Below are 25,600 nucleotides of genomic sequence, written 5' to 3'. Positions count from 1 at the left end.
CAGACCGGCGGCTCGAGCGAAAGTGCCCAATCCCCAGTTCAAAACAAGCACCTACCGGTTTGCCAACGGTCACCTGATCCACCGAATGATTACATAATATCGCCGACAGATGGCGCAGTCAACCAGCTATCAAGCTAAGTCGCTTGTCAACGTAAACAATCTATAATAATTTCACAGTTTGACGCTAGATGGCGCTCACAAAGGTTACAGTAAATAATAACAGATGGCGCTTTTATTAATAGCGCCGACATACATGTGCCGTATTCAATCAAAAATGTTTTGATTGAAAACGTCACATACAAATGTATATCAAGTAGATATAAAAAATATTACTAAAACTATTTATTATGTATTTGTTTTTCATAACATTTTGATCTAAAATTTCCAAATTGGCCAAAATATGTATGTTTGAATGTCTTTATTTGTCTACAGGTCTTTATTTCAAATTGGGTAAATAAAAATAACCTAGATCGCCAAATTCCCTTCGTAGCTTTGCTCTCTTCATAGCTAAAAAATTACTATATTCATTGCAGGAAAATAGTGAAGCCGACACGAATTTTGGACACAAACTATTTTTTTAAATACTTCAGTAAAACTTATTGGTCTCAAGTGTCTTTATCATAATAGAAAGTAATATTTGACTAATTTAGCTGCGCTCGAAGTTCATGTCGACTATACAGATATATAAGTCTTGTCTTTGGTACAATTTATGGTTTTGCGGAAGTGAAATATATAAGTTAGATCAAAAAAATTGCGCCAACACAAAGAACTAACTTAAAAATTATGATAAGTCCTTGCTTCCGTGAAAACAGAAATCCATATCAAGACTTTAAATTAAAGCTGTCTTATCATAGTAGTGTATCTGTGTTTTCTAATCCTTATAACTGTTTGATTTTTGCGTGGCTGAGTAATTAACAACTTAATTCATCATCTACGTAGTTCGTTCAGTTCGCTCGTTAGTTTACTTCATTGTATCCAATTAAATCAAATTTAAATTTGATTTATATCTGCTTGTCTTCAATCTTTTAGGAAAAGCTAGTTATTATAACTCATTGATTATTGGTTACTATTTCAATTATAATTTACGCAACTAACTATGCCTGTGTTGAGTGATTTTGATTATCTGTGCTCAAATTTCGCTAGCCTAAGAAAGGTTATACTTATGTGTATCCAATATGTACCTACTTCATTACCATCGAGTTTGATTTTCATCTAGTAAGCACTATATTTCCGCAAAGGGGCCCACAGATTACCCTGACTATATCAGCATGTCAAAGTCTGTAGCAGAGAGTACAAGCGTTGACTCTCCGTGGTGAATACGTAATACGCAACTGGGCGTTTTCCAAATGAAATGTCGAATATCGAATTTCACCAGATCTGGACGTGTTTAGGCTCATTTTTCTCAGAATCACGAGCTGATTCGATCCCGACGATAAAAAAATGTGTCCCAAATTTTCCATACAAAATTCGAGTTTCCAATACGTCACGCTCGTAGTAAGTTCATACTAAAATCGTGACGTAAAAGGAAACAAAAATTAGGACACATTTTTTATCGTCGGGATCGAATCAGCTCGTGATTCTGAGAAGAATGAGCCCAGACACGTCCAGATCTGGTGAAATTCGATTTTCGAGATTTATTTTGGAAAACGCCCAACTGGCTCTGTCGCATCAATAGAGCGTTAAAAAGTGATACTTAATGGTGTTCTTACCCGGACAATCAATACAATTCCAAGCAATTTACATACCATTGCCGCGTTGGCTCCGTAATTAGTGCGTATGGAACAATGATATGTAGATTGCTTGGAATTGTAGATATTGCCCATGTAAGAGCACCATTAGATATGCTACGGAACGGACCGTCAACTATTGTACTTTTGGTGGAACCAGCTCCAGAAGTTGGCCCAGCTTGTCAGACAATCGCATAGAGGCGAATAATGAGGAGGCATACTGACATTTTATCCCGCCAGGCGGCGGTGTCTGGGCATGTCACTGTCATTCATATGTGTGAGAGAGAAAAAATATTTTTCTTTTCGCTCTCACGTATGAAATTATTTATCTGTGCAATGGACTAATAAGGTGGCGCCATTTGTCATAACCTTTAAGCGTGCCTCTTTATTGACGTTAATATTATCGTCGGGCGAACTGGTAATCTGTGTGCCCATATATTCTTCAACGAATATACGAATATTTGTTATTCCAGGACGCCAGGAGCGGAGAAGAAGCCGGAGCCGGCACAGGCACAGCAGTCGCACCTCCTGGACTTGCTGGACGTGAACCTCGGCTCGCCGCCAGCCGCGCCCGCAGACCCCTGGGGCATCGCCTCGCCGCCACAGAAACAGGTGAGGACATGCTAACTGTACACCGTGTTTTTTTTTTGTTTTCCGTTAAATAGGCTAGTTTTCTACTAGTCAAATAAGCTTCTTTTTAAGAACTGTCAAAACGATTTGCTAATATGGAATTACTATGAAATACTGAGGAGTGACGTCACGATCTATTCATTTACTTTATATCTTTAGTTATTAAATATAAATTATGTTTAATCATAACTACTGTCTTCTATATTTTTCTTCTAATTATGCTTAATTTCGTGCACTGCATAAAATATTTTATTTTAAGTATAGGAAACTAGCCTATTCGACACGTAGGTAGGTAGGTTCATTATCAGGAATCACTTTTAAATAGGTAAATTCGCAAAATTTGTTCATCATTTACATACATAATAAATTAGTTTATTAGTGTGAGAGACCCTTAAGAATAACATTCAAGTTAGTGTCAAGTGATTGACGGCACATGTCAAAACAAATGACATTAGGAATTGGTAAAGGCTGTCACACACGTGTTCAGTAATTATCTTTATTTTTTTAATAACTTAATAGCCGTAAGAGTTAAGACGTTAGTTTCTTAGAGAAATTAATTGTATTTGATCTAAAGAACCTTCCCTTAAAGTTAACGGAATACAATAAAAACAGGGTTGCTTATGTCCATGGGCGGCGATGACTGCTTACCATCAGGCGGCTCGTCTGCTCGTTTGCTGCCTATTTCATAAAAAAAAGGGTGTAGAACACACGATCGAACCCTGCGCTCTATAGTCTTACGGCTCGGCCACGACATTGGTCTAAGCGCGGCAGCGGTGAGCGGCGGCCGTACATTGGAGCGAGACACAGCGATGGGACTTTTCATTCGCACGTATGGCTGCCGCTCACCGCTGTCGCGCTTAGAACAATGTCGTGGCTGAGCCGTTACACACACTGACGCAGCAGCGTAGGAATGAAATGTTCAAATTATTACGTATACAATTATAGAATAGTATTGTCTTTAACTCATTTGATTGTTCCGCGATAAAACTATATCTTTGTAATTGCCTATTCTGTAGACATGTCATACGAATATATAAGCAGAAACAGTTCGGCTTATGTTTTAGGACCTTTACTTTTTGTATTAACTTTATAAGTCCCGCGGATGCGCTTACGCGCTGATAGAAACTTGGCAATCGCATACGCAGATGGTTGACAAGTTAACATGATTGAGAGTGAGGCTTATAGGATTTTGGCATTGCTTATGTCTATGGAAGTCGAGCAGATAAAAAAATATTTGCAGACAAGAAAAACTTAAAAATATTTAGTCAACGTCATTAAAAATGTAACCAATTAAGTACCTAATGAATCTACAGTTGTACTCACGTTATTATTTCAATTCAATGATATTTTTTCTGCTCTCACATTTATTAGCCCGAGGAGTTGGATTTCGGCATATTTTCCGATGCTAGGGTAAGGAGTGGAGTATTATGTACCCTAAAATTAGTTTGCTAGAAGTTTTAACGTAACTTTGGAAACGTCGTTATACAATGGAGCGTCAATGAAGCGTTTTAATAAATAATTTTTGCTCCCATAGTATCAGCCCCAGGAGCCAGAATTTGGCATATTTTCTGATGCTATGGTAAGAGGTGGAGTACAGTGTGCTAGACAATTTAATGTAAAATCACGGCTAATGTCATACGTTCCGATCGGCACGATGTGTGTTTTGTAGATCACCGGCAGTGATGTTATTGGTTGAGGTGTGGCACATTTTCTTCTTTTGAATATGACACCATTGATTGACAACGTTACATACATAAATGTGAAGACAATGTTATATAACATATGCATTGTACATACCAAAATCGGAGGCTATTAGAACTAAAATATTGTGTTAGAGTCTGTCCGGAATGAGAAGAGTTACAGATTTTTGAGATTTTTTCTCTTTTCAAACAGATTTTAAATAGAATGGTGACAATTCGTTTCTCTTCACACTGTCTCTGTTTGGGATAGTAAAACTGTAACCTACTTTTAATCTAAGCATACTGGCTAGCCTCAAACAATGTGTGAGTTTATAAAATCAGTTGAAAGTGTATGTTTATTAGTAATTCTTCCGAGTTTTGTCTAAACGGAGGTGAATATTGTATATGTATATCAACACCTAGTAAAGATAAGGTAAATATGTCACAGTTAAGCTAGCATTTCAGTGTGAAGTACGGCATACTGCTCCTATTCTTTATCGCTCATCGCATCGCCCACTGTCGCTGCACACATACACTAGCATCTTCCCATCTTATAAGTTATAACCAACTCTATGGGTCGTGCCATTCACGATGACGTGCTAATTGACAAATCTATGATGGCATGACAATACCAATCAAACCAAAGCTCGTCTTCATCTATATGGCTGCTCGCTTGACGCAACTCCCTCGAATCGACGTAATTAACCATAGCGATGGCTAGACGCTATTAAAGGTCGGTTGCACCAAACCGTCTGTCACCGTTAAAGGGTTGACTAAATTTTATCGTTTGGGAAGTTCTATAGACCTCTACTGCGTGACGCGTGCCGTTAACGTGTCTGTTAACCGTGGTTGATGCAATTGGCCCTAAAAGACGCTAGTGTGGGGTGGTTATTATGAATGATGGTGCTAAGTGAATGTATTGTGTTCCCGCAGGATACGATGCCAGACGCGTGGTCGGGCGTGGGCAGCCCGGCGCGGGACCCCTGGGCGCCCGCCGACCCCTGGGCGCCCGTCGCGCAGGTACCTACACCCGACCACTTACTCGACTCACTGAACAACTATCTTAGGCTAGTTTCCTACTAGTCAAATCACCTTCTTTTTAAGAACTGTCAAAACGAATTGGTAATATGAAAATTATGAAATCGTGAACGGTGACGTCACGGTAAATTCGTTTACTTTTATATCTTTCCTTTGACTTACTAAGTAGAAAGTATGTTTAACTACTGCCCATATTTTTCTTCTAATTATCTGGTGCATTATTTCGTGCACTGGTGATGTATTTTAAGTATAGGAAAGTACCCTATTTAATTATAGTAAAAGTACTTTCCAAAAAATACTGATTGTAAATAATATTGAACAAGGAAATTCGTACATTGATTTCTAACTTCTACCTACCTGTGTTATGAATGTATGAACATCTGCTCACATGAATAGGCGCGTCCACACAGAGGCAAGGTCCATGCGTGGCAAACGTTCAATGTAGACTAACCTCGGCCGAAGCAGCGTGCGCGTGTTTCTCGGCCCACGTTTACATTGGGCGTTTTCCAAGCCTCGTTGCCTCTTTTTCACAACCAATTGGTTATAAGTATGCCTTTATTCTGGATATTGTTCCTATTGAGCTAACGTTTATATAGTACTAAGACTATGTGAGAATGTCGGTGGCTTAGCGCACACTCATCGCGACATTTGCGACGCTGCACGCCCTCTGTGGACCCAGCTAATATGAAATTCGGTGGTGGGTGATGTTATTTACTAACCCTCACTAACTATACATTCCTTATAAGGAACTAACGACGACTTTGCAGAGCAAGTCGCCGCCGTCCGTGCTATCGTCGCCATCTTCGGAGCTGGAACAGTTCGACGCGCTGTCGCAGCGGCCGCGCGCCTCCAACCACGATGACCCCTTCGACCTCACCGCGCTAGGTAACTATCTGAGTTGATAATATTCTCAGCCAATACTTAAATTAGAAGACGGTAATTTCTAAGCTAAACGTAGTGAAGTCAAGAGTTTGTATGCTTATCTGCTGGAACGTTGATCCGCGGACGAGGAAAAAACTCTTAGTTCGAAGCAGTGCACTCGAGCCCATGGGGTCAGGTGCAGCCCAATATTCAGGAGCGCGAATCTTGCTTGCTTGCGAAGCCTGACCTACATTCAGAAACGCACTTGACCCTCTAGGGACGGGCGCAGCCACATATTCAGGCGCGCGGAGAGGCGGAGAGATCTGTCGGTGTCATTATACTTTTGAACGTTTCGATACTCAGACGTTATGTTACCGAAGAACCATTCCGATTCTTCACGGTCTGTGAAGGATTAATTCGTTGTTGGCGTTGGATCTGAGACTTGGGCGACGAAAAGGTTAAAATTTGCTCTTCGAAAACTATGGTCTATTTTTGATACCGAAATAAACGTCGTCATGTATCGTATCAAAGAATCAAAGAGCTGGCATATAATAGAAAAAGTTAGAAAATACTCCACCATCATCATCCTCCATGCGTTATCCCGGCATTTTGCCAAGGCTCATGGGAGCCTGGGGTCCGCTTTGATAACTAATCCCAAAATTTGGCGTAGACAGTAGGCACTAGTTTTTACGAAAGCGACTGCCATCGGACCTTCCAACTAGACCTTATTGGAATTAGTCCGGTTTCCTCACGATGTTTTCCTTCACCGACAAGCGACTGGCAAATATCAAATGAATGGAAAATACTCCACCGACAAGAGATTAACTCTTAAGTTTATGATGACGGTGATGATGTATCTAATCTGTTTCAGGCGATAACCTAACGCCCGCAGCGAGCGCGTCCCCCAGCACGGGCGCCATCAAGAAGAGTCCGTCAGCGTTCCTGGGCGAGAACTCGTCGCTCGTGAACCTGGAGCGCCTGCTGCAGCCCGCGTCCGCCGAGCCGCCCGCGCCCAACCCCTTCGCGCCCGAGCCGCCCCGGCAGATGTTCCTGCCGCCTCAGCCGGTAGTATACACACAATCACCGACACAGACTCACAATACTCTACTTGACCCTTTTTTTAAAGTCTGTCTTATATGATTAAATACTGTCCAATTAACCGAAATAAAATATTACCATATTTTATTATGACCTAAAAACAGCAAAAAAATATTTTTAAAGTACACTTTTACGTAATCAGGCGAAAACGACACAGTCATGTTAATGTATAGAATATAGATTATCAGGGTGCGTAGCAACTGGAGGGACGTCGCTAAGGATCGGGATGATTGGCGTACACTCGTGTCGGAGGCCAAGACTCATTTTGGGTCGCTGCGTCAATAAGTAGTAGTAGTAGGGTGCGTAGCCGAATGGCACAAACGCTCACGAAACGAAACGCTCGTAGATATCTATCTCTATCGCTCGTGCGTATTGGCGCGACAGAGCCAGACTACCTTTCGCGGCGTTTCGTTTTCGTTTCCCGTAGCAGAAATGCCATTCGGCTACGGCACCTGTGCATCAGGTTATGACCATTGCAGGTTGCATTATATTCGAAAAGAACATTTTCTGACTTTAAGAGTTTTAAGTATGAGGCATAAAGTTCATTATGTCAGTGATTGTTTTGACATGAAGTAAGTTCGAATTCGATGACGACACTACATCGCTGACCGCGTTTTCGGTAGCCAAAAAAAATACACACATTTTTAATCGAAAATATGTAGTCATCATACACTTTTTAACCGACTTCAAAAAAGGAGGAGGTTCTCAATTCGACTGAATGTTTTTTTTTTTTTTTATTTTTTTGTATGTATGTTCCTCGATATCTTCGAGAATTGTGGACCGATTTTCAAAATTTTTTTTTTGATCGAACGGGTATAACCCCAAGATGGTCCCATTGGCACCAAGTCAAGGTCTGATGATGGGATCCTGGAGAAATCGAGGGAACTCTTCAAATGTTATAGGCACATGTAATGTTTTTAGTGTATTTTTCAAAGGTAAACCAGTATTTACGCCTGATGGTAATAATTTTATGTGGCTGAGCTGATGATGGAAGGTCAACTCCTCAATGGTTAGGAGTTAAAGGATAATTCTTTCACTAGTGTACATGTATTCGGACTGATACGTATATTATCAATAGGAACCACTAAAAATCAACAAATAAATAAACTTTTTAACAAAAAATAAAACCGCCTTCAAAAATAAGCGCGTTACAAAACACGGAGAAACTAAAAAGCAAAAAATAATAAACCTTTGAATTCAGATTTCTTATCGTATTGCAATAATCTAAACATCCAAATTATAAACAAATCAATTATTTTTGGAGTCGGTGCCAGCCTGCGTATGGTTGGGTGGGGCAAACTGGCAATAGCAAGGCGACGAACAGGTCTGGTACCGACTGCAAAAATAATTGATTTGTTTATAATTTGGATGTTTAGATTATTGCAATACGATAAGAAATCTGAATTCAAAGGTTTATTATTTTTTGCTTTTTAGTTTCTCCGTGTTTTGTAACGCGCTTATTTTTGAAGGCGGTTTTATTTTTTGTTAAAAAGTTTTAATACCCAAAATCTATAAATATTGGTGTTTTATGTCAAATACTATAGAAGACAATTATTTATTGTGCCAAAATCTATATGAGTCTAGTAGCCTATACACACTATTGTACAGACCATTTATGTACGACCAGTAGCCCGTTTCTCGAAAGGTAAAAGCCTTGTATTACAAGTGTGTTTCCATGACAACCCATACGATTTGACAGTTCGCGCACTTGTAATACAAGGCTTGTACCTTTCGAGAAACGGGCCCCAGACCGTCTGGCAGGAGTTGCATTTTCGCGCGAGTTCTTTTTTGAAGTTGCGTAGGACGTATGGAGTTGCGATAATGTAACGCATGTTCCTGTTACCACAATAAAGCTATTGAAAACAAATTTACACTCAAATCGTGAGTCTCTAATACCCCTGAGTGAATAAATAGAAACAAATATCATTCTTGTCACAGTTTCGTTTTCTTTCAACCCCTTATTTGCCAAGAGTGGCACTGAAGCTTTAGTAGTTTCATGTGTTCTGCCTACCCCTTTATGGGATACAGGCATAGCTGGGCATTAACTCGTTAATCCGTTAATCGTTAATTAACGAAGTTAACATTTCGATTAACGGATTAACTTTTAAGTTAACTTTAAAATATGTTAACGGACTCGTTAACTTCCGTTAAATTTCTCCGAGTCCGTTAATCGTTAATTTAGCAGGGCAGCGCCGCGAAAAACACGCTACTGTAAAAGTCCGAAGTACGGAAAATCCTAGGATTTAACCGGTAAATCCCAGCTTTTACCGATTTTGATCGCCAAAAGCCCAAATATTACCTAAAGAATTGTTGTTCACATGGGTTCGCTTTTACCAACGTTGATTCGATGAATCCTAAGTTTTACCATGGCAACTGTTCTAGATTATACTGTGGTTCTAGTGACAGGGCAGCAAATTCGAGCCCAATTTAAGACCACATTCTCTTCCCTAGCTTCTACCCGGCTTCCGCCTGCTGTGATCTTGCAGCTCTCCTGACACAGTTCTTGGCAGTAGCTCAGGCAATCACTGCCTTCCACATGTAGCCTAGAGTTCAATAGGCTTGCTGTAATTTGGGCTTTTACAGTAATATAATACATTATAGTGGATTACTGATACAACTAAATATATACCTACAGTAATAGTACATTACTACAGAGGCCGGGACAAAGGGGGTCGGATAGGTCTGAGGCGGGCAACCCCATTTCCCGCCGAGGTATGTATAGTGCTTTTCTCAAACATGGTATGAAATAAATAAAGTCTACTGAAAATAGTAACTTTGGATGGCTGTATCTCCTAAACGGTGCGTCGTAGCGCAAAAATAATCGAATTTTCGTTCCCCTTTGATGTCCCGTATACGCTTATAAAAAAACAAAAACTTAAAAAAAAATAAAAAAATAAACGAAAAAATTTTTTTTTCTATGAAAACGCACCCAAAATCAAATATTGTCTAGGGCCCGTACCAGTTGCAGTCGGCACGTCTATAAAGCCCCTTATAGTTTTTTTTTTTAATTGGCTAAATACCTGGATGTTATGTCACAATTATCTGTGTTTGGAAATTAAAAAAGAGGACTTTGCCGGCCTTGGCCTGCAAGGTTTGTATGAAATTCCATTATCTATCAATCGTCCTAGCCGCACCTGCAACGTCATACTTCGCTGCCAATTATAAGGCACATAACATCAATATTTCATACCATGTTTGAGAAAAAATATTTTTTTGTCACGCGTTAACGGATTATCGATTAACTTTAACTTACGTTAAATTTGTTGAAATGTATCGCATTAACGATTAACGAAGTTAACTTTTTTAGTAACGGATTAACGATTATCGAAGTTAAATATTTGATTAACGGTGCCCGGCTATGGATACAGGCGTGATTGTATGTATGTATGTAAATATCATTCTTTACAGATTTATAGCGTTATTCACCTGACAAGCCTGAGTTTGCTTTATTTTGTTTTTTTGTCTTTATATCACTCTAAATTATCCATTTGGTATATGATTGGCAAATTTAAAAAATCTGCAGGTGTATGATCAGACGTCACTTTCCTCTGTAGCAGACCACGAATCCAGAATTAGTGCCGTAGCGCAAATTGTAAATTATTTGGTTTTGTACGCTGCGGCACATCTTATAATGAAATGAATACATCTGCAGGCTAAACTGTCAATAAACGAGCTGAAGCAGCAACAGATGGGGCTCAGCGGGATGACGTTCCCTGCCGCGGCGTCCGCGACCGCGCCCGCGTTCCCCGGCTACCCGCCGCTCCCGGCTGCAGGTAATGCATCACATTATTAACATACTAGCTGTCGCCCGCCGCTTCGCTCGCGTTCAATTCCAAAATTGCCTCACTCTCCATTTAAATCCCCCCCCCCTTGGGAAAGTGGGGGTTTGGAAAGAGATAAAAAGTAGACTATGTCACTCTCCATCCCTTCAACTATCTCCACTTAAAAAACCACTTCAGTTTGTCGTTTCGTTTTGCCGCGAAAGATGGACAAACAAACAGACACACACTTTCCCATATAATATTAGTAAGTAACTAAGTATGGATACGTAGTATTGTCGAGGGTGGGAAGTACCTACTTGCAGACTGAGGATTCGTTTTAGATGAACGACCTAGCTGATCGTTTAATTGAAACCGTAGTCAGCAAGTAACGTCAGTAGGAAGTTTTGCTGTGTCTTTGTGCTTTATTTTGTGCAAAACTGTATTGTGGACAAATAACGGAATGCGGTGAGGCAATGCGCTCGCGTGGCAAAGCTCCAACGTAGAGCTGCGTGTTAACGGCTACTCCCTTATTCATAAACGTTTACTAAAGTTATGAAGCCGATAAAGTTCGTTTGTCCCTTTCCGATGTATTGATATGATAGAAAGGGACCAACAAACTATATCATCTTGATAACTATAGTGGACGTTTATCAATACCTGTTAATTTTCCAGCAGCGATGGACCCCTGGGCAGCGCCAGCGCCGATGGCGGCGCCGGTGCCCGCGCCGCGCTCGCAGTCGCCGTGGTCGCCGCCCAACAACAGGCACACGCCCAACCCCTTCCTCTCCTAGCCACCCACAGGTACGCTGTACTACCACTAACTTATAACCAAAAGCAAGTTGTAACTGAAAATGTGACACAGAATGAGAAAAAAGATGATAAAACAAATATAGTTTACTAGACATCCAAATTTGTTGCACCTTGGCGCATGGGATAGGAGTTTTGGGCTTCAAGCTGTATTTATGATAAGCTAATTTTTGAATTTCGAGCGTTGTTTTGTGTATTTCGTTGAAAAATGCCTTTACTATTATGCATCTGAACTCTACAGCTGTAATAAAATTGTAAATAAACGTGTAACTTCGGATCGTATACATTTGAACGAAAGTAAGCTACCTTTAAATATGATCATCAGATCGTCTTATCATTTGTATATTTTTGCAGCAGCCATCAACGTCTATATTCCCAAACTTGATAATTCCAGGTCGGTAGCAATAAGCGCCCTCGCTATGACAGCAACCGGTGCGCCGCGCTACCTCGCCGATGACGTCACGCTTGCGCGCGTGCGCCGCGCGCCGTCCGCCGCCGAGATACACGCGACCAGCCACCGCTAGCCCGACCTACTCAGGGATGTTACTAGCTCCTGGTTTCATTTCGGTAATGAAAACCCTAACGCCCTGGCCACGATATTGCGCGACCGACAGCGACGACCATAGGACAGAGCGAAGGCACAGCGATGACACCTTTCGTTCGCTCCTTGGACCCATATCGTGGCCGGGCCGATAATATAATAGTTTCCTAAGGCCCAGACATGTAACAGAAAAATTTAATAATTCCTACTGAATGTTTACCTGCACTGCAATTAATAAAGTTTAATTTAATTTCGTCTGACAAATCATCAAAGCAAAACAAATGCAATAATGTTCGACTGAATTTTTCGAATTTATTAAGTACGCTCGGAAACTTAGGCCTTAGGAAGATAAACTAATAATACATAGACTTGAGTTAGGGCCACTTGCATCAACCACATTTGACAGACACATCATCGTCACGCAGCAGATGTCTATGGAACTTCCCATACAATGAAATTTAACGGTGACAGACGCTTTGATGCAACCGGCCCTTAGTCAACTGAAATAGATAGCTTTGTCAAGCGTCTAGGTGGTAAAACTTGGTCATTACTCCATCGAATATTACTATTCAACATTCCTGATACGTAATACAACACAATAATTATCACAAAGTAAACAGCGTTTATATCAACATTTTTCATAAACTTAATTTTTTTATGGATCTTTTTAATGTTGAATATGTCTCGGCGGGTTGTGACACGAAACCATAATCTGTAGGCCGTTTTTTAGTTCTAATTTCTTCACTTAACACTTGAACAATTACTAAATATAGTAACAACTCTGACATATACTGAACTATACTCTGACCGAGGGCTCTGGTGATCGGCATAATAAACATAATCTATTAAAATCGAGCGCGGTATGTAGGTATGCGTGCAGTGTACGAACGCAACACATGTAAGCAGATGAGAATGAACGAGAATGAATCATTGTTACTTGTGTTGCGTCCGTACATGGCGCGCATACATGCATACCGTGCGGTGTACGTTTGTTAGAAGAGTTACTACTGGTGCCAATACTATGAATATACCAAATGATGACGCAGTACTGGCACAGTTAATAATTTCATCATATTCAATTATGCAGTTCATTAGAGTAAATGCTCAGTCTTCCTAGTATTTCTTCGTCTAATAAATTTCTTGTCATTAGCACTATTTAAATTATGTAACTATATCAATTATGTTTAATTCTTTTTTTTGTTGCGTATGGTGAGTGGGAATCATGTCAATGAAGCCAGTGGGGTGGTATAGGATAAAAAATGGAGACCAAGAAAAAACTACCATAAAGCATTTTATTTTTACTGCAAATTTATATCTTATTCTAGGAGGAAAGGTGTAAATAAATTTAAAATTTATGGTGTTTTTTCGTTGTTGTCCAATTTAAAAATAAATTGCACAGTATGCGGTATACATATGTAAATGAAGTTTTTATATAGACTGGATAAAGCTGTGACGTAGGGTTCTAACTGAACGACATTTTTCGGAGTAACTAATAAAGAATAAATTTATCGTATGATGAAAACAAACAAAAAGTTATGTATTGAAGTTTGTTTCAAATTGATTTGAATTACGAATCATCAACAAAGATGGAGTTAAGTCAAATTAAAAATATATGAAGATGATCGGCTATTGAATCATTTTGAAATGAACTTTAAACATAACATAGATTCTAGTTCTAAAATAAAATTCAACTTTTGTAATTACTAAATTGGTATTTGAAAATGATCGTGGCTATCCAGCAGAGAAAGGTCGCTACGCTTCACCTGCGTTAAGGTCGATTTTGCGTTTGAATTTCAGATCAAAACGTCCTGCATTTGAAGTATAAGTGGTCTGGTTCTGTCATGGAAAGTCACAAAGGGTTAGAACAGGCTTGAGGTCGCTTCGATGATTCTTTTAGTCCTTTAGCCTGGTCCATAGGCCTTCCTCACATTATGATACAAAGAAGAAAGCCTTATCCAAAGTGTTTTCAATAAACTGTGTCTGCAATATAAGTGTGAATATAATATTTGCACATCGTTTAACCACGATAGAATACTGTGACTGAAAATTCTTACAAGAACAACCTGTAACTACAATTAAGTATTCTTGCAAATAAATGATGATTGATTGATTGATTGATATAATATATGGTTATACTGAACAACTTTTACAGATGTAGTCGTAGTGCATAATTATTTCCATTGTATTTTCAAGGAAATAATATTGTTGAAGTCAATATTAATACAAAAACTATTAAGATTAACAGAAGTAAAGACCATCTGTAACATGGAATCAATCTCGAAAACGTGCAAAATATTGACTCATAAAAAATATCAACGTTCGACTAGCCAAATATGGCTGCAAAGCTATTTCCATGATTTCGCGGTTGTTTCCGTGTTAAAAAAATGTTCAGTTATGACCTCTCATCATAAACTAATGTATTTATAAAACACATTATATCCTAACCTGTATGCAACCTTGTAAAAGACGTAGAACAGCAAATGATAGCCTTTAATAACTTTGCATATTGTGAGGACGGCTTTTTTTAAATCGATTGTAAAACTAACATAAGGTTCAATAGGGCTATTGCAGTACATAGCAGTTTGAGAACCTCTACCATACATGCATTTGTATTCATATAACCATCCTTTTACCCTTGGGTATAAGTAAAGGCTGCATTTTTATTATGTATTTTATAAATATGTTAAAAAGGACGAGACTGTGAAGGCGATATTGATAAAGTAATAATATTTTGACTATGCGAAGGATATAGGTTAGCCGATTAAAATTACCTTTACAGTATTAGATGTCAGCAGTTTACCAACTATTGTATTGCTCAAATTTAATATAAATTGGTCGATTTTGTTAATTAATAGCTCTTAATGCGTTATTTGTTATTGAGTTATTACATTGATATGCATTTTTCGTATTTTAAGAACATTAACTACCTAACAAATTTTAAAACTAAGACAAATAGTCGAATATTATGTAACGGATTCATGAATTCTAGAGAAAAGACTTAGTTAATCTAATCATTTAGTTGTGTTTTCATAACGTCATATTTCATTTTCGTTATAACATATTACACATTAAATCCACCCCTAAGAGATCGTATTAACCGTTATTAAGCTACTAGGTACTGCGGTAGCCCAGCAAAAACGTCCACGAAGGCGTTCGATGTAAGGTCTCATGTTGTTTGACGTGCCTTAGACTCCGTAACATTGTTTAACGTAGAAGACATTTCTTGGTTCTTTGCACATGCAAAAATACAGCCCTAGTGAAAAGGGGCACAAGTCTCGTGCAGCTTAGGTGTAAAAGGGGACAAGTGATATATGTGGTATACCCCCTTGCCTCTGAGCTGTGCCTGTTTTCACTAGGAACACTTTCAGTAGTTGACGGCCCTGGTGGCTTATGGTTACTTCTTTATATGTCCCCTTGATTATTTTTCTATTATAAAGTAATCGTTCTGTCCTATTTTTTTAGGATGCATGGGATTGTGTAAAGTTTTATTAGCAATGGAGAAAAACAAGAAATTGTCAGCGGAACATGTCAATATTAAATTTAAAGTTAAGTTAGAACAATGGCGTCTGAAATCCTGTGGACTTGTCCAAAGTTTTTCCATAACTAATATAAAATACGGATATCATCACAAAGACATATTTATTATAGTATAGTCAACCAATTGGAACCCTAGGCCACTCTAGAACTATGTCACAGTGACGTTATAAATCAGATTGTAAGAAATCTCTTACTGCTTGTCATTTTGACATGGTTTTAGAGTGGCCTAGGGTTCCAATTGGTTGACTGTACATAGTTACGATTTCCTAGTACTATGAGCGAAGTCAAACAATTACAAGCTCTGGAAATTAGCAGAGGTGTGTATTTTATTGATTAACGACCAATATAATTTTGATTCAACAGAGCACTTCTTCCTATGAAACAAAGACGTTTACCAGTTTTAGTTTCGATTTTTGTAGATCTTTTAATTAAATGAATACTATACTTATTCTAATAAGTATTTTGTAAATTGTTCTAGATTATAGATGGCAAGTCCACAGGAATAAGCTTCTACGTCCAGTTTAAGGATGTTCTATTATGTTGTCTGTTACGGTATTCATTATTATTTAATCAAGGTTAAACATATATTTTAGAAGACTAACTAAAATAATTTGGGAGTACCGTATCAAGCAATATTCGCAAGATCTTTTAGCTTGGTCAACCCACCTTGTTGAGTTGCGTACAAATTATTCCGATTTATATTGTGTATGTAATTATTTTACCACCCTCATTTATTAGTATTGATCATGTAAAATAATTTGTATACAGTTTATACGACTGTGTTGCCGGTAGAGTATCGCAACTGCATTTTTACAAAGTATCACACCGGTAAGCAATATTTTTACACGACTTGACACGCTTGACTTGGCCTCGCAACTGGCAACACATGTTTCGCCTTATAAACTTTAGAACAGGTTCAAATGGTTATTGATTTATTATTATGTTTACCGATTATGTAGATAAATTATTTTTTAATATATTAATTTTTGACCAATAAAATGCATCGATGCGTCACTAGCCTAGGGAGAAACTGTAAAGATTAATGTAACTATTTAATTAAAATATATAAGTTTTTCAATATGGTGTGTTTTATTGCTCTAAGTTTCGCATGAATGAACCCTAAAAAAGTTTTTAAATTTGAAACTCATCCTTTCAGTCATGAGAAATGGTGAATAATGAGAACGAAGCAACATTTCTTCATTATTTAATGTCGCACTTTATAAGGACAATAATTTAATAAACAGTTTATATTTGCCATTTCTATCTCGAGTAACTGTACCATCAGCTGCAAAAATGCATGGCGAATTTATCAATGAATTCATTCATAACTTCTCAAACCTCCTCAAACCCTCTCCTCTATCAAATGAATTCGAAAACGTACCGCTTGGCCCGGTGCTCCTCCACCTATTATAATGAAAATCTCACCTACGGTTCGGAAAGTTTGAGCGCGTTATCTAAGCGCAGAGCGTTGTCGCGCTCAAACTCCGGAACCGGAACGTTTTGCTAATCGGATCCCATGTCTTATACTCCTAAGACAAAGGGGGGTATGACGCTCATCAATAGCAGCCCAATTAATTTCCGCTACCGTTTCCTTTGTCTAACTACGCTTTTGCATGCGATAGATCTGATTCTGAACGCTAATCTGGTTTGATCGTGATCTTATGTTTCTAGCCATTAGCAGCAATATGGTGTTTTGAATCGGTGAATAAGTTATTCCGAAAATTTAATCTTTGGTACAGGTTGCTTTACGAAAATAATTATATACGGTATAATCCTTTGGGGAAATAGCACAGATGTAGAAGACCTATTTCTACTCCAAAAGAAATGCATACGCATCCTCGCAAATATAAGTAGTCCAGCGAGCTGTAGACCACATTTTATTGAATACGAAATTCTTACCCTGACATCAATGTATATATTCGAAATGTGCAAGTTTGTAAGAAAACATTCGAACTTATTTACAAAGTTAGTAGATCAGCCACGACGCTTCGAAACAAGGTACAAATATAATTTAGCTTTGCCGTCAACCTCTAACCTCAAACTCCATAGTGCAAGTCCAAATGTCATGGCGGTTAAAATTTATAACCACCTTCAAGATAATATTAAAGGTCAAGAAAACAACAAGAAATTTAATAAGATGTTGAAAGACTTCCTGATAAATAAGTGTTACTACAAATTAAAAGATTTTTTTGATGACGACGTTGGAGACACCTTCTATTGATTGATTAACTTACACCTACCTACTTCTAATTATTATTAAATTTGAAATATGAAACTCACAATAATTAATTATTTATTTGAGACTACTATTTTATTTTATGAGAAATTTTATGGATTAATATATTTTTACCTATATATATATGTTTTCAATGTTTAATTTATTCTTTTTTTTTAAATAATAATAATTAAATTTAATGATAAGTTATTATATGCTGTGCCCTTGCAGGGTCCATGTGAGACATCATACTACATTCAATACCTGTACTGTAACCATGGTTTGCAATAAAGAATTATGAATTATGAAAACTGGCACGAATGGAATGAACCTAATGAACATATTAAATTGGGTATAATGAATGAGGTCTAATTTTGAATGAACAACCGGTTTCTAGCGATCGCCCCCTTTCCTCTTAAGGCACTGGTCCCACCGCGAGCTAGTAAGATATGAGCTACCGGCTATAAAAACGAACAAAAGATTCACTCCCGTGTAAATAAAATAAAAGAGACACGGCGATGTTTATAGTTACTCGCCCAGCGGTGAGCTATCAAAATCGCCGTGTCTCTTTTATTTGCACGGGGGTGCTTATCTTTTGTTCGTTTTTATAGCCGATAGCTCATAGCTTACTAGCTCGCGGTGGGACCAGTGCCTAATAGTTTTTTTTTTATCTAACTACTAAGATATTTGTAATTTCGTCTAAATACCAGCCTTAAGTTATGGCCTAGATAATATAGAGTCAACGTTTGAGATACCTATATCAATTAATCTAGTTACTCGAGCATCCTAACCCACGCATTCAGTGCAGAGTGTAATTGATAGATCAATATCTTAGACACATCCTAGTTAAGATGATTGTTAACTGATATGGGGCCTTGGCTAACAATCAACATAATTTCATCTACCTAAGTATTAGGATACAGTCACATCAAATGTACCATCAGCTGCAAAAGTGCATGGCGTATTTATCAATCAATTCATTCATAATTTCTCCATGCACTTTTGCAGCTGATAGTACATATTATGTTCATACAGTCCAGCAACAGAGTTATGAATTTACGAATGCAGCCAAACTGCAACAAATATTCAAGCAATTAATAAAGTCATGTGTACTTATGGGGACTACCTCTACATTCCTAATGACGTTTGTTCGAAAATCACTTGGCCTAACTCATTTGGCCGAATTATGAAATGCCTAACGCTCTTTTGGCCTAACGCTCTTTTGGCCTAACGATCATTTGGCATAATTTAAATTTTGCCCCAAAAATGACATTACTCAGAACCGATTCGCTGTTAGAAAGGTAGGTTTAGGTTAGGTTAGAACCGTGACCTCACAAAAATCCGAATCGCTTCTAAAAAAGTGGGTTTTAACGGCGTTAGGCGAAACAATATTAGGACATTTAAATTAGGCCAAATGATCATTATGCCAAGAAATATTAGGCGATCTAAAAATCGAAGAAAAAACTTTAGGAATCTAGATATACATCCGTACTTATGAATTATTTTATTGCCGACTGCACGATTCGAGCGATTAAATTCACCTACTTAGGCACCTAAAATAAAATATATTACCTAGACTCGTTTGCAACCGCCGTAAGTAGTAGATCAAATGAAATTCGAATTAAGTAAAGAAATCGGTACAAAAATAGAGCATATATCTATATGTGATCGAAAACGTAGCTATGTAATTAATAAAGTCAATGTTTTCACTTAAATATATTACCTGTCGCGTAGACAAGTAGGCAATAGTTCCCTCTCCGCAGCATATCGTTAGTTATTCTCTTTGTCGCATTACTCGTAATTTGGAAGAGCGAAAGAGAATTATAACTAGGGTACGCTTCGGAGCGTGAAGGATTGGTGACTTGTCTACGCGTCCTAAAGCTTCTTAGATATAATGTTATTACTATGTTACGTTCGGTTGTTAATCAAGGTAAGTAGGTACCTAAGTACAGATCCATTCATTAAAACATGAATAACGTGAATTATTTATCAATCGTGTAGGTACAAATCTACTAAACAATGTCATCTATTCGCCATAGTTCAGTCAGGCAAGCATGGTCGCGCGATAAGTGTTGATCGGTCAGATGTTTTATCATTTATGGCGCGACCATACTTGCCTGCGAGGAGTGTAATTTTTTACATTTTGATTCATATCAAAATGTAAAAAATTCGCGTTCATACGCGAGGATTACATTTTAGTTCTCACACATTAAGGTCGTCACACATTAACCTATTTATTACATATTTTTGGCATTTTTTCCGTGTATTATATCCGTCCGTGTAGGTAGGTAGGTAATCAGCGCGCAGCGGCTGGTCCATACAAGCCGATTCCCACCGGCTTGCCTAAAATTGATTACTAGTAAAGTATCTCATGTTTAGGTAGGTTTCTTTTTGCTCAGTTTTGCCTAGCAGAAATTTTTACCAGCCGCCACTGATAGGTATATAATATTTGTAATCCTTGCTTGACTGTACTGTACCTACATAAGCTCCTACGTAAAAGCGGCCAGTCACTTAACTATCAACTGGTACTTTTTTGTTACTGTTACAATAAAAATATGAATGAAAAAAGTAGGTAATTATTTGCGTTAGGTAATCAGATAACTATCGCTACCTATACATGCAATGTTTACCTACATTATGATATCGTATCACCTTTATTTTCATTGGATAATATATTTGCAAACCATTATGCTGATTACTCGATTAGAGGCAATGTCTTTAATGTATACAGTTTTATAAATAGCCGGCTAGATTGTCAACAAGTGTGTTCATTACAATTTGTAGTTTCAGAGTGCGCAGACCAGTTTACCAGTATCACAGTAAGTTCAATCAATATCTCCTTTTTAATAAACGTTGTTTGAGAGGGAGTAAAAGACAAATGGGACCAAAATTGTTTACTAAGTAGGTGCCTAAGTACCTACTTATCTAAGGCATTTTAGCAATGAAATAAATAATTCTTCTATTTACTTATTTAAAGTTTTTGTTGTGTTTATTTTATTATGCGTATTTCGCCTACCTACTTGTGTGTTTACTTACCTACATCATTCTTTGAAGAAAACTCTTGGCGAGATTCTGGATTATGTCAATCTGGTTCAGAACCAGCTAGTTTGGAATTCATTGTGTAAGGAAACATAGAATAAATAATATTAGGTAGTATAAAAGGTTCCAACAGTTCATTTTCACCAATCTAGTTATTTCATCAGAGCGTTTAAGTTTAGGTATATTTTAACCCCCGATGTATATTTTAACGACGACGGGGTGTTATAAGTTGGACGTGTCTGTCTATCTGTTTGTCTGTCTGTCTGTGTGTGTGTATCTGTCTGTGGCATCGTAGCCTCCGAGCGGATGGACCGATTTAGATTTAGTATTTTTTTTGTTTGAAAGCTGAATTAGTCGGGAGTGTTCTTAGCCATCTTTCATGAAAATCGGTCCACTATGTCGGGGGTATTTTCAAAATTTTAATTTTATGGTTAGGTTCAGATTAGGGATGTCACGAATGTCGCATGTGTCACATTCGCGAATGCGAATGCGAATGCGAATGCGAATATTCATAATGCGAATGTGCGAATGCGAATGCGAATATCGCTGAAGGTCATAAAAAAACAAAATAAAAACCAAGCAGTAACCAACAACCCGCTAGGTAAAAAATTTAAATTGTTTACTATTGGTCAAAATGCAGAGTACGAAATTCACGCCGTACGAATTTGAGCTATCTGCGCATGCGCGAGTCGACAGTCGACAAGTAGCAATTGGAGCGGCCGGCGCGGGCGAGGAACAAGCTGCGACTTGCACACATTCGCATTCGCAAAACATTCGCATCGTTTGAAGCGAATGCGAATGTCAATGCAAATGTTTAAAAGAATGCGAATCTTTCGCATATGCGAATGCGAATGCAAATATTCGTAACATCCCTAGTTCAGATTACAAATCATACCTATGTCTTCTTGTTGTTTATAAAATACCTACCTATTAAAAGTCTGTAATAGTAGGCAGAAAGTTAATTTATTATACCAACTACTTTCAGATAAACCATGGTATGCCTAGAACATCCCTGTGCGTCATACAGCCAGGGTTCAGCGGGAACCGCATTTGGGAACCTGATCACACAACTCCTGGCTGCCCAATGCTTGCTGACTGAGGACTGGCCGAAGGACCATTTAGACAGAGTTACTGGTGTGTATAATGCTCAATAGGGTACTTTGACTGGTTAAATTTAAATAACATCCACTATGAAAACCGTCTTCAGCATCGACGTGCCTTAAACAGCTAGGACGTGTTATCATTCTTTAACAAAAATAAGGCCTGGTTTCTACAATAATTACTCAATGGTTTCTACTAGACACTAGCTTACTAACTAAATTTAACCAAGCTTTCCGAAATAGTTAATTGTTAATCTGAAAATGTGGAGAGGGATTTCATAAATTTGCTAAATTCGTTAGACAGATTTGCTTTTCAAATTTAAAGTCAGCGAGAGCAGCTGGAAACCGTAACCGTTATGCAAATTCAAAATTAAAAAATATAGTAGGTACGAAGTGTTAATTTTCCAAGAAGCCACAGAACAATCAAATTTCGCTCCATTTTCTATTGACTAAGTGATTGAGTATAAATGTCCACTCCTTTTATATTAAAGATGGCGCCAACTTCGATTTTATCATCGTGGGGTCGGGCACGGCAGGGTCGTTGCTTGCGAACCGTCTGACGGAGGTGAAGCACTGGAATGTTCTTCTCATTGAAGCTGGCGACAATCCACCTATAGAAAGCGTGGTAAGCAATTTAACTCTATTCTACAATAAAAAAAATAAATAAATAAATAAAACGTTTATTCAGAACGTAAAGCTTAACCCTATTACATATCTTCTGCCAAACCACTTTGTGGTTTGTTGGCAGACGAGGCTCCCATACACTTATCAAGCTAAAATACCTCGTAGTTTTTAGATATATGTATAATATTTATATATATATATATATATATATATATATATATATATATATAAGTTTTTGCTATGCATACACACACACATGTACATATACGTATACGATGCATGTATGCGTAGCCAAAACCTAGCTTACCTTAACCCTTTACTTCATGCGCTTTACGTAAGTTATGGATGTGCAATATGATCCTATAAAATTAATCACAATTTCAGATTCCTAATTTCTCCGGCTCGACACATAGAGGACAACACGCATGGCAATACTATACAGAGATAGACGAGACGACTAATAGGGGCTGCGTCGATGGCCGTTCGTTCTGGCCCCGTGGCAGGGTCCTCGGCGGCACTGGCTCTATCAACGGTTTCCTGCATATGAGAAGCAGCCCTGGGGACTACGAACCTTGGAATTTCAACAACGACTGGGACTGGCCGACGATAAAAGAGTATTTCCAAAAAAGCGAAAAGGTTATCGACCCATTTATTTTAAATAACCCCGAATTAAGAAAAGATCATGGCACAGAAGGAGAATTTATTGTAGATCTGTTAAATTTCACTCATGTTGGTATATCTGAAATGTTAACAAAAGGCTACGAAGAAATGGGTTTGAAATTTTTGGATGACTTAAATGGAGACAGTCAAATGGGAGTTGGGAAAATAAGAGGAAGCAACTACAAAGGTAAAAGAGTGAGTACTGCTACTGCTTTTTTAAACCCTATAAGAGAAAGAGACAATTTATTTGTTCTGAAAAAAGCCTTTGCATTTAAAATTATTCTGCAGGATAAAACAGCTAAAGGAGTTAAAGTTACTCTAAGTAACGGGGGTGAAGCATCTTTTTTTGCAAGTAAGGAAGTAATATTAAGTGCTGGGGCGGTTAATACGCCAGTTCTTTTGATGCTGTCAGGCATTGGACCCAAGGCACATTTGGACGAATTAGGAATTCCACTTGTAGCAAATTTACCAGTTGGGGAAAATCTTCAAGATCATGTCAGAATACCTGTACCTGTAACTATTGATACCGGAGCTAAGGAAAGAGATGATACTTTTTGGCTTAAAGCAGCAGCTCAATATTTATTAGAGCAGACTGGCCCACACTCTACTAACTACGATCAACCGAACATTAATGCCTTCTTGTCGGTCCCTGGTGATAAAATTTTGCCCGATGTACAAATTGATCACAACTATTTCCTTCCAAATACCACTTACGTATATACCATGTGTACAAACAGCCTGTCGTTTCAAAAAGAGATTTGCGAACAATTTTCCAAGTTCAATGCCGAGAAAGAGATGATAATTTTTTTCATATCCTTATGCAGGCCACATTCAAAGGGTAGAATAATGTTACGAAGTACAAATCCCGGAGATTTTCCCAAAATCTATTCTAGATATTTCAGCGATGTACGTGATATGAAGATATATGTATCAAATCTTAAAAGGTCACTGGAGATCCTAAAAACCCAAGTTTTCAGAAAATTTAATGCTGAGTTACAAAGGGTCTATTTTAAGGATTGTGACGAAACTGTATTTGAAAGCGATGAGTATTGGGAATGTATGGCGAGAACTTTAACATACAATGTATATCATCCAGTAGGAACTGCAAAAATGGGTAATGCGGGTGATCCCACTGCTGTAGTCGACAGCAAACTTAGAGTAATTGGTTTGAAGGGAATTAGAGTGGTCGATGCGAGCATCATGCCAACTATAACTAGTGCCAATACAAATGCTCCTACAATGATGATTGCAGAGCGGGCTGCTGATTTCATTAAAGATCAATATGAGAGTACAGATAAAACTGAATTATAACTGCCAATCGATTTTTATTTTGTTATTCAGTATCCGTCAGTATCTACCTACCAGCAGCGGCTGGTCCATACAAGCCGATTCCCATCGGCTTGCCTGAAATTGATTACTAGTAAAGTACCTTAATGTTAAGGTAGGCTTCTTTTTGCTCAGTGTTGCCTAGCAGAAATTTTCACGCTACCTACTTCTTTTAATTAGTCCATTTTCACATTATCCGATCCGATATCGGATATTGGAAGGATTTTTAAAAAAGAATCCAAGATGCCGCCTGTAATGGGTTATTGGCCCTAACATCCGATATCGGATCGGATAAAGTGAAAACGCACTTAGGTATTATGGAGTGTAAACATATGGTAGAATTTATTACAAGGGAGCAAAATAACATATTTACAGTGAGGACGTAAATTGAATCCTAAATGAAGCGAAGGATTATATAACTGAAACCTGAGCGTAGCGAGGTATTCTAAATTAGAAACTTTGATTTACTTATCGTAGTGAGGGATTCAAGTCTTAACACCCAAGGTGGGAACAATGTTGCTAGCATGTGACACGACGTACCTACTGCTTTTCACGTCACCTATGAGGAAATCCCAAAATATGAATTATCGCTGTTGTAAGGAAATATACTATCGCCGATTAGTCTACTATTCTGCATTCCATAACCTCCATGCAATTAACGAATCAAAGAAGACAAAACCTATTTGCTAAACATATAATGTTGTGTATCAATCAATTTTATTCATATCAATATTTTGACAATGTCATCCTAATGTTTCAAAAGAAATGTTTATTTATTTATTGCTTTTCCTTAATTTTATGTCCAATGAATCATTTTCTGTAACTATATTTTCTAAAGGAACGCTTCCTCTAGACAAAGACTCGGTTGCCCTGCAATTTTATTTTAAAATCATGAACGAAAATCAAGCTCCATGTCTGATAGGCACCAGGTTTAAAAGGTGTTGTCCAGTTGAAAAA

At 38.0% G+C, this 25,600-nt stretch overlaps 2 protein-coding genes across 8 annotated transcripts in view; both read left to right on the top strand.

The window, feature by feature from the left end:
- LOC125233071 (epsin-2) overlaps positions 1-16,759 on the top strand; it is a 42,208-nt gene extending 25,449 nt beyond the window's left edge. For 4 of the 7 annotated variants that reach the window (XM_048138927.1, XM_048138926.1, XM_048138928.1 and 1 more), the window contains 8 exons: positions 433-450; positions 2,201-2,339; positions 4,970-5,056; positions 5,821-5,959; positions 6,807-7,000; positions 10,686-10,806; positions 11,467-11,595; positions 11,996-16,759. In XM_048138927.1, the coding sequence (XP_047994884.1) occupies positions 433-450; positions 2,201-2,339; positions 4,970-5,056; positions 5,821-5,959; positions 6,807-7,000; positions 10,686-10,806; positions 11,467-11,585 (817 nt within the window). In that variant the 3' untranslated portion in view covers positions 11,586-11,595; positions 11,996-16,759. The remainder of the gene's footprint in view (positions 1-432; positions 451-2,200; positions 2,340-4,969; positions 5,057-5,820; positions 5,960-6,806; positions 7,001-10,685; positions 10,807-11,466; positions 11,596-11,995) is intronic. The other 3 variants (XM_048138930.1, XM_048138932.1, XM_048138931.1) reach the window with 3 other exon arrangements.
- A 3,849-nt stretch (positions 16,760-20,608) lies between these two features.
- Positions 20,609-24,749, top strand: LOC125233384 (ecdysone oxidase-like). The gene is made up of 4 exons (XM_048139377.1): positions 20,609-20,713; positions 21,919-22,067; positions 22,525-22,658; positions 23,042-24,749. Exons 2-4 carry the CDS (start codon positions 21,926-21,928, stop codon positions 24,626-24,628), a joined length of 1,863 nt encoding a protein of 620 aa, XP_047995334.1. The 5' UTR covers positions 20,609-20,713; positions 21,919-21,925; the 3' UTR covers positions 24,629-24,749.
- Positions 24,750-25,600: the final 851 nt, after the last annotated feature.

The sequence above is a fragment of the Leguminivora glycinivorella genome, chromosome 14, assembly GCF_023078275.1.
Source record: "Leguminivora glycinivorella isolate SPB_JAAS2020 chromosome 14, LegGlyc_1.1, whole genome shotgun sequence".
NCBI classification, from domain to species: domain Eukaryota; kingdom Metazoa; phylum Arthropoda; class Insecta; order Lepidoptera; family Tortricidae; genus Leguminivora; species Leguminivora glycinivorella.
Note: the sequence above shows the minus strand (reverse complement) of the source record. Positions and strands in the feature narration are given on the sequence as shown.

Excerpts from the sequence above, each read along its gene's own strand:
- LOC125233384 (XM_048139377.1), top strand. The coding sequence starts at position 21,926 with ATGGTATGCCTAGAACATCCCTGTGCGTCATACAGCCAGGGTTCAGCG. Across the intron at positions 22,068-22,524 it reads CCATTTAGACAGAGTTACTG|ATGGCGCCAACTTCGATTTT; the intron begins GTGTGTATAATG and ends TTTATATTAAAG. Across the intron at positions 22,659-23,041 it reads ATCCACCTATAGAAAGCGTG|ATTCCTAATTTCTCCGGCTC; the intron begins GTAAGCAATTTA and ends TCACAATTTCAG.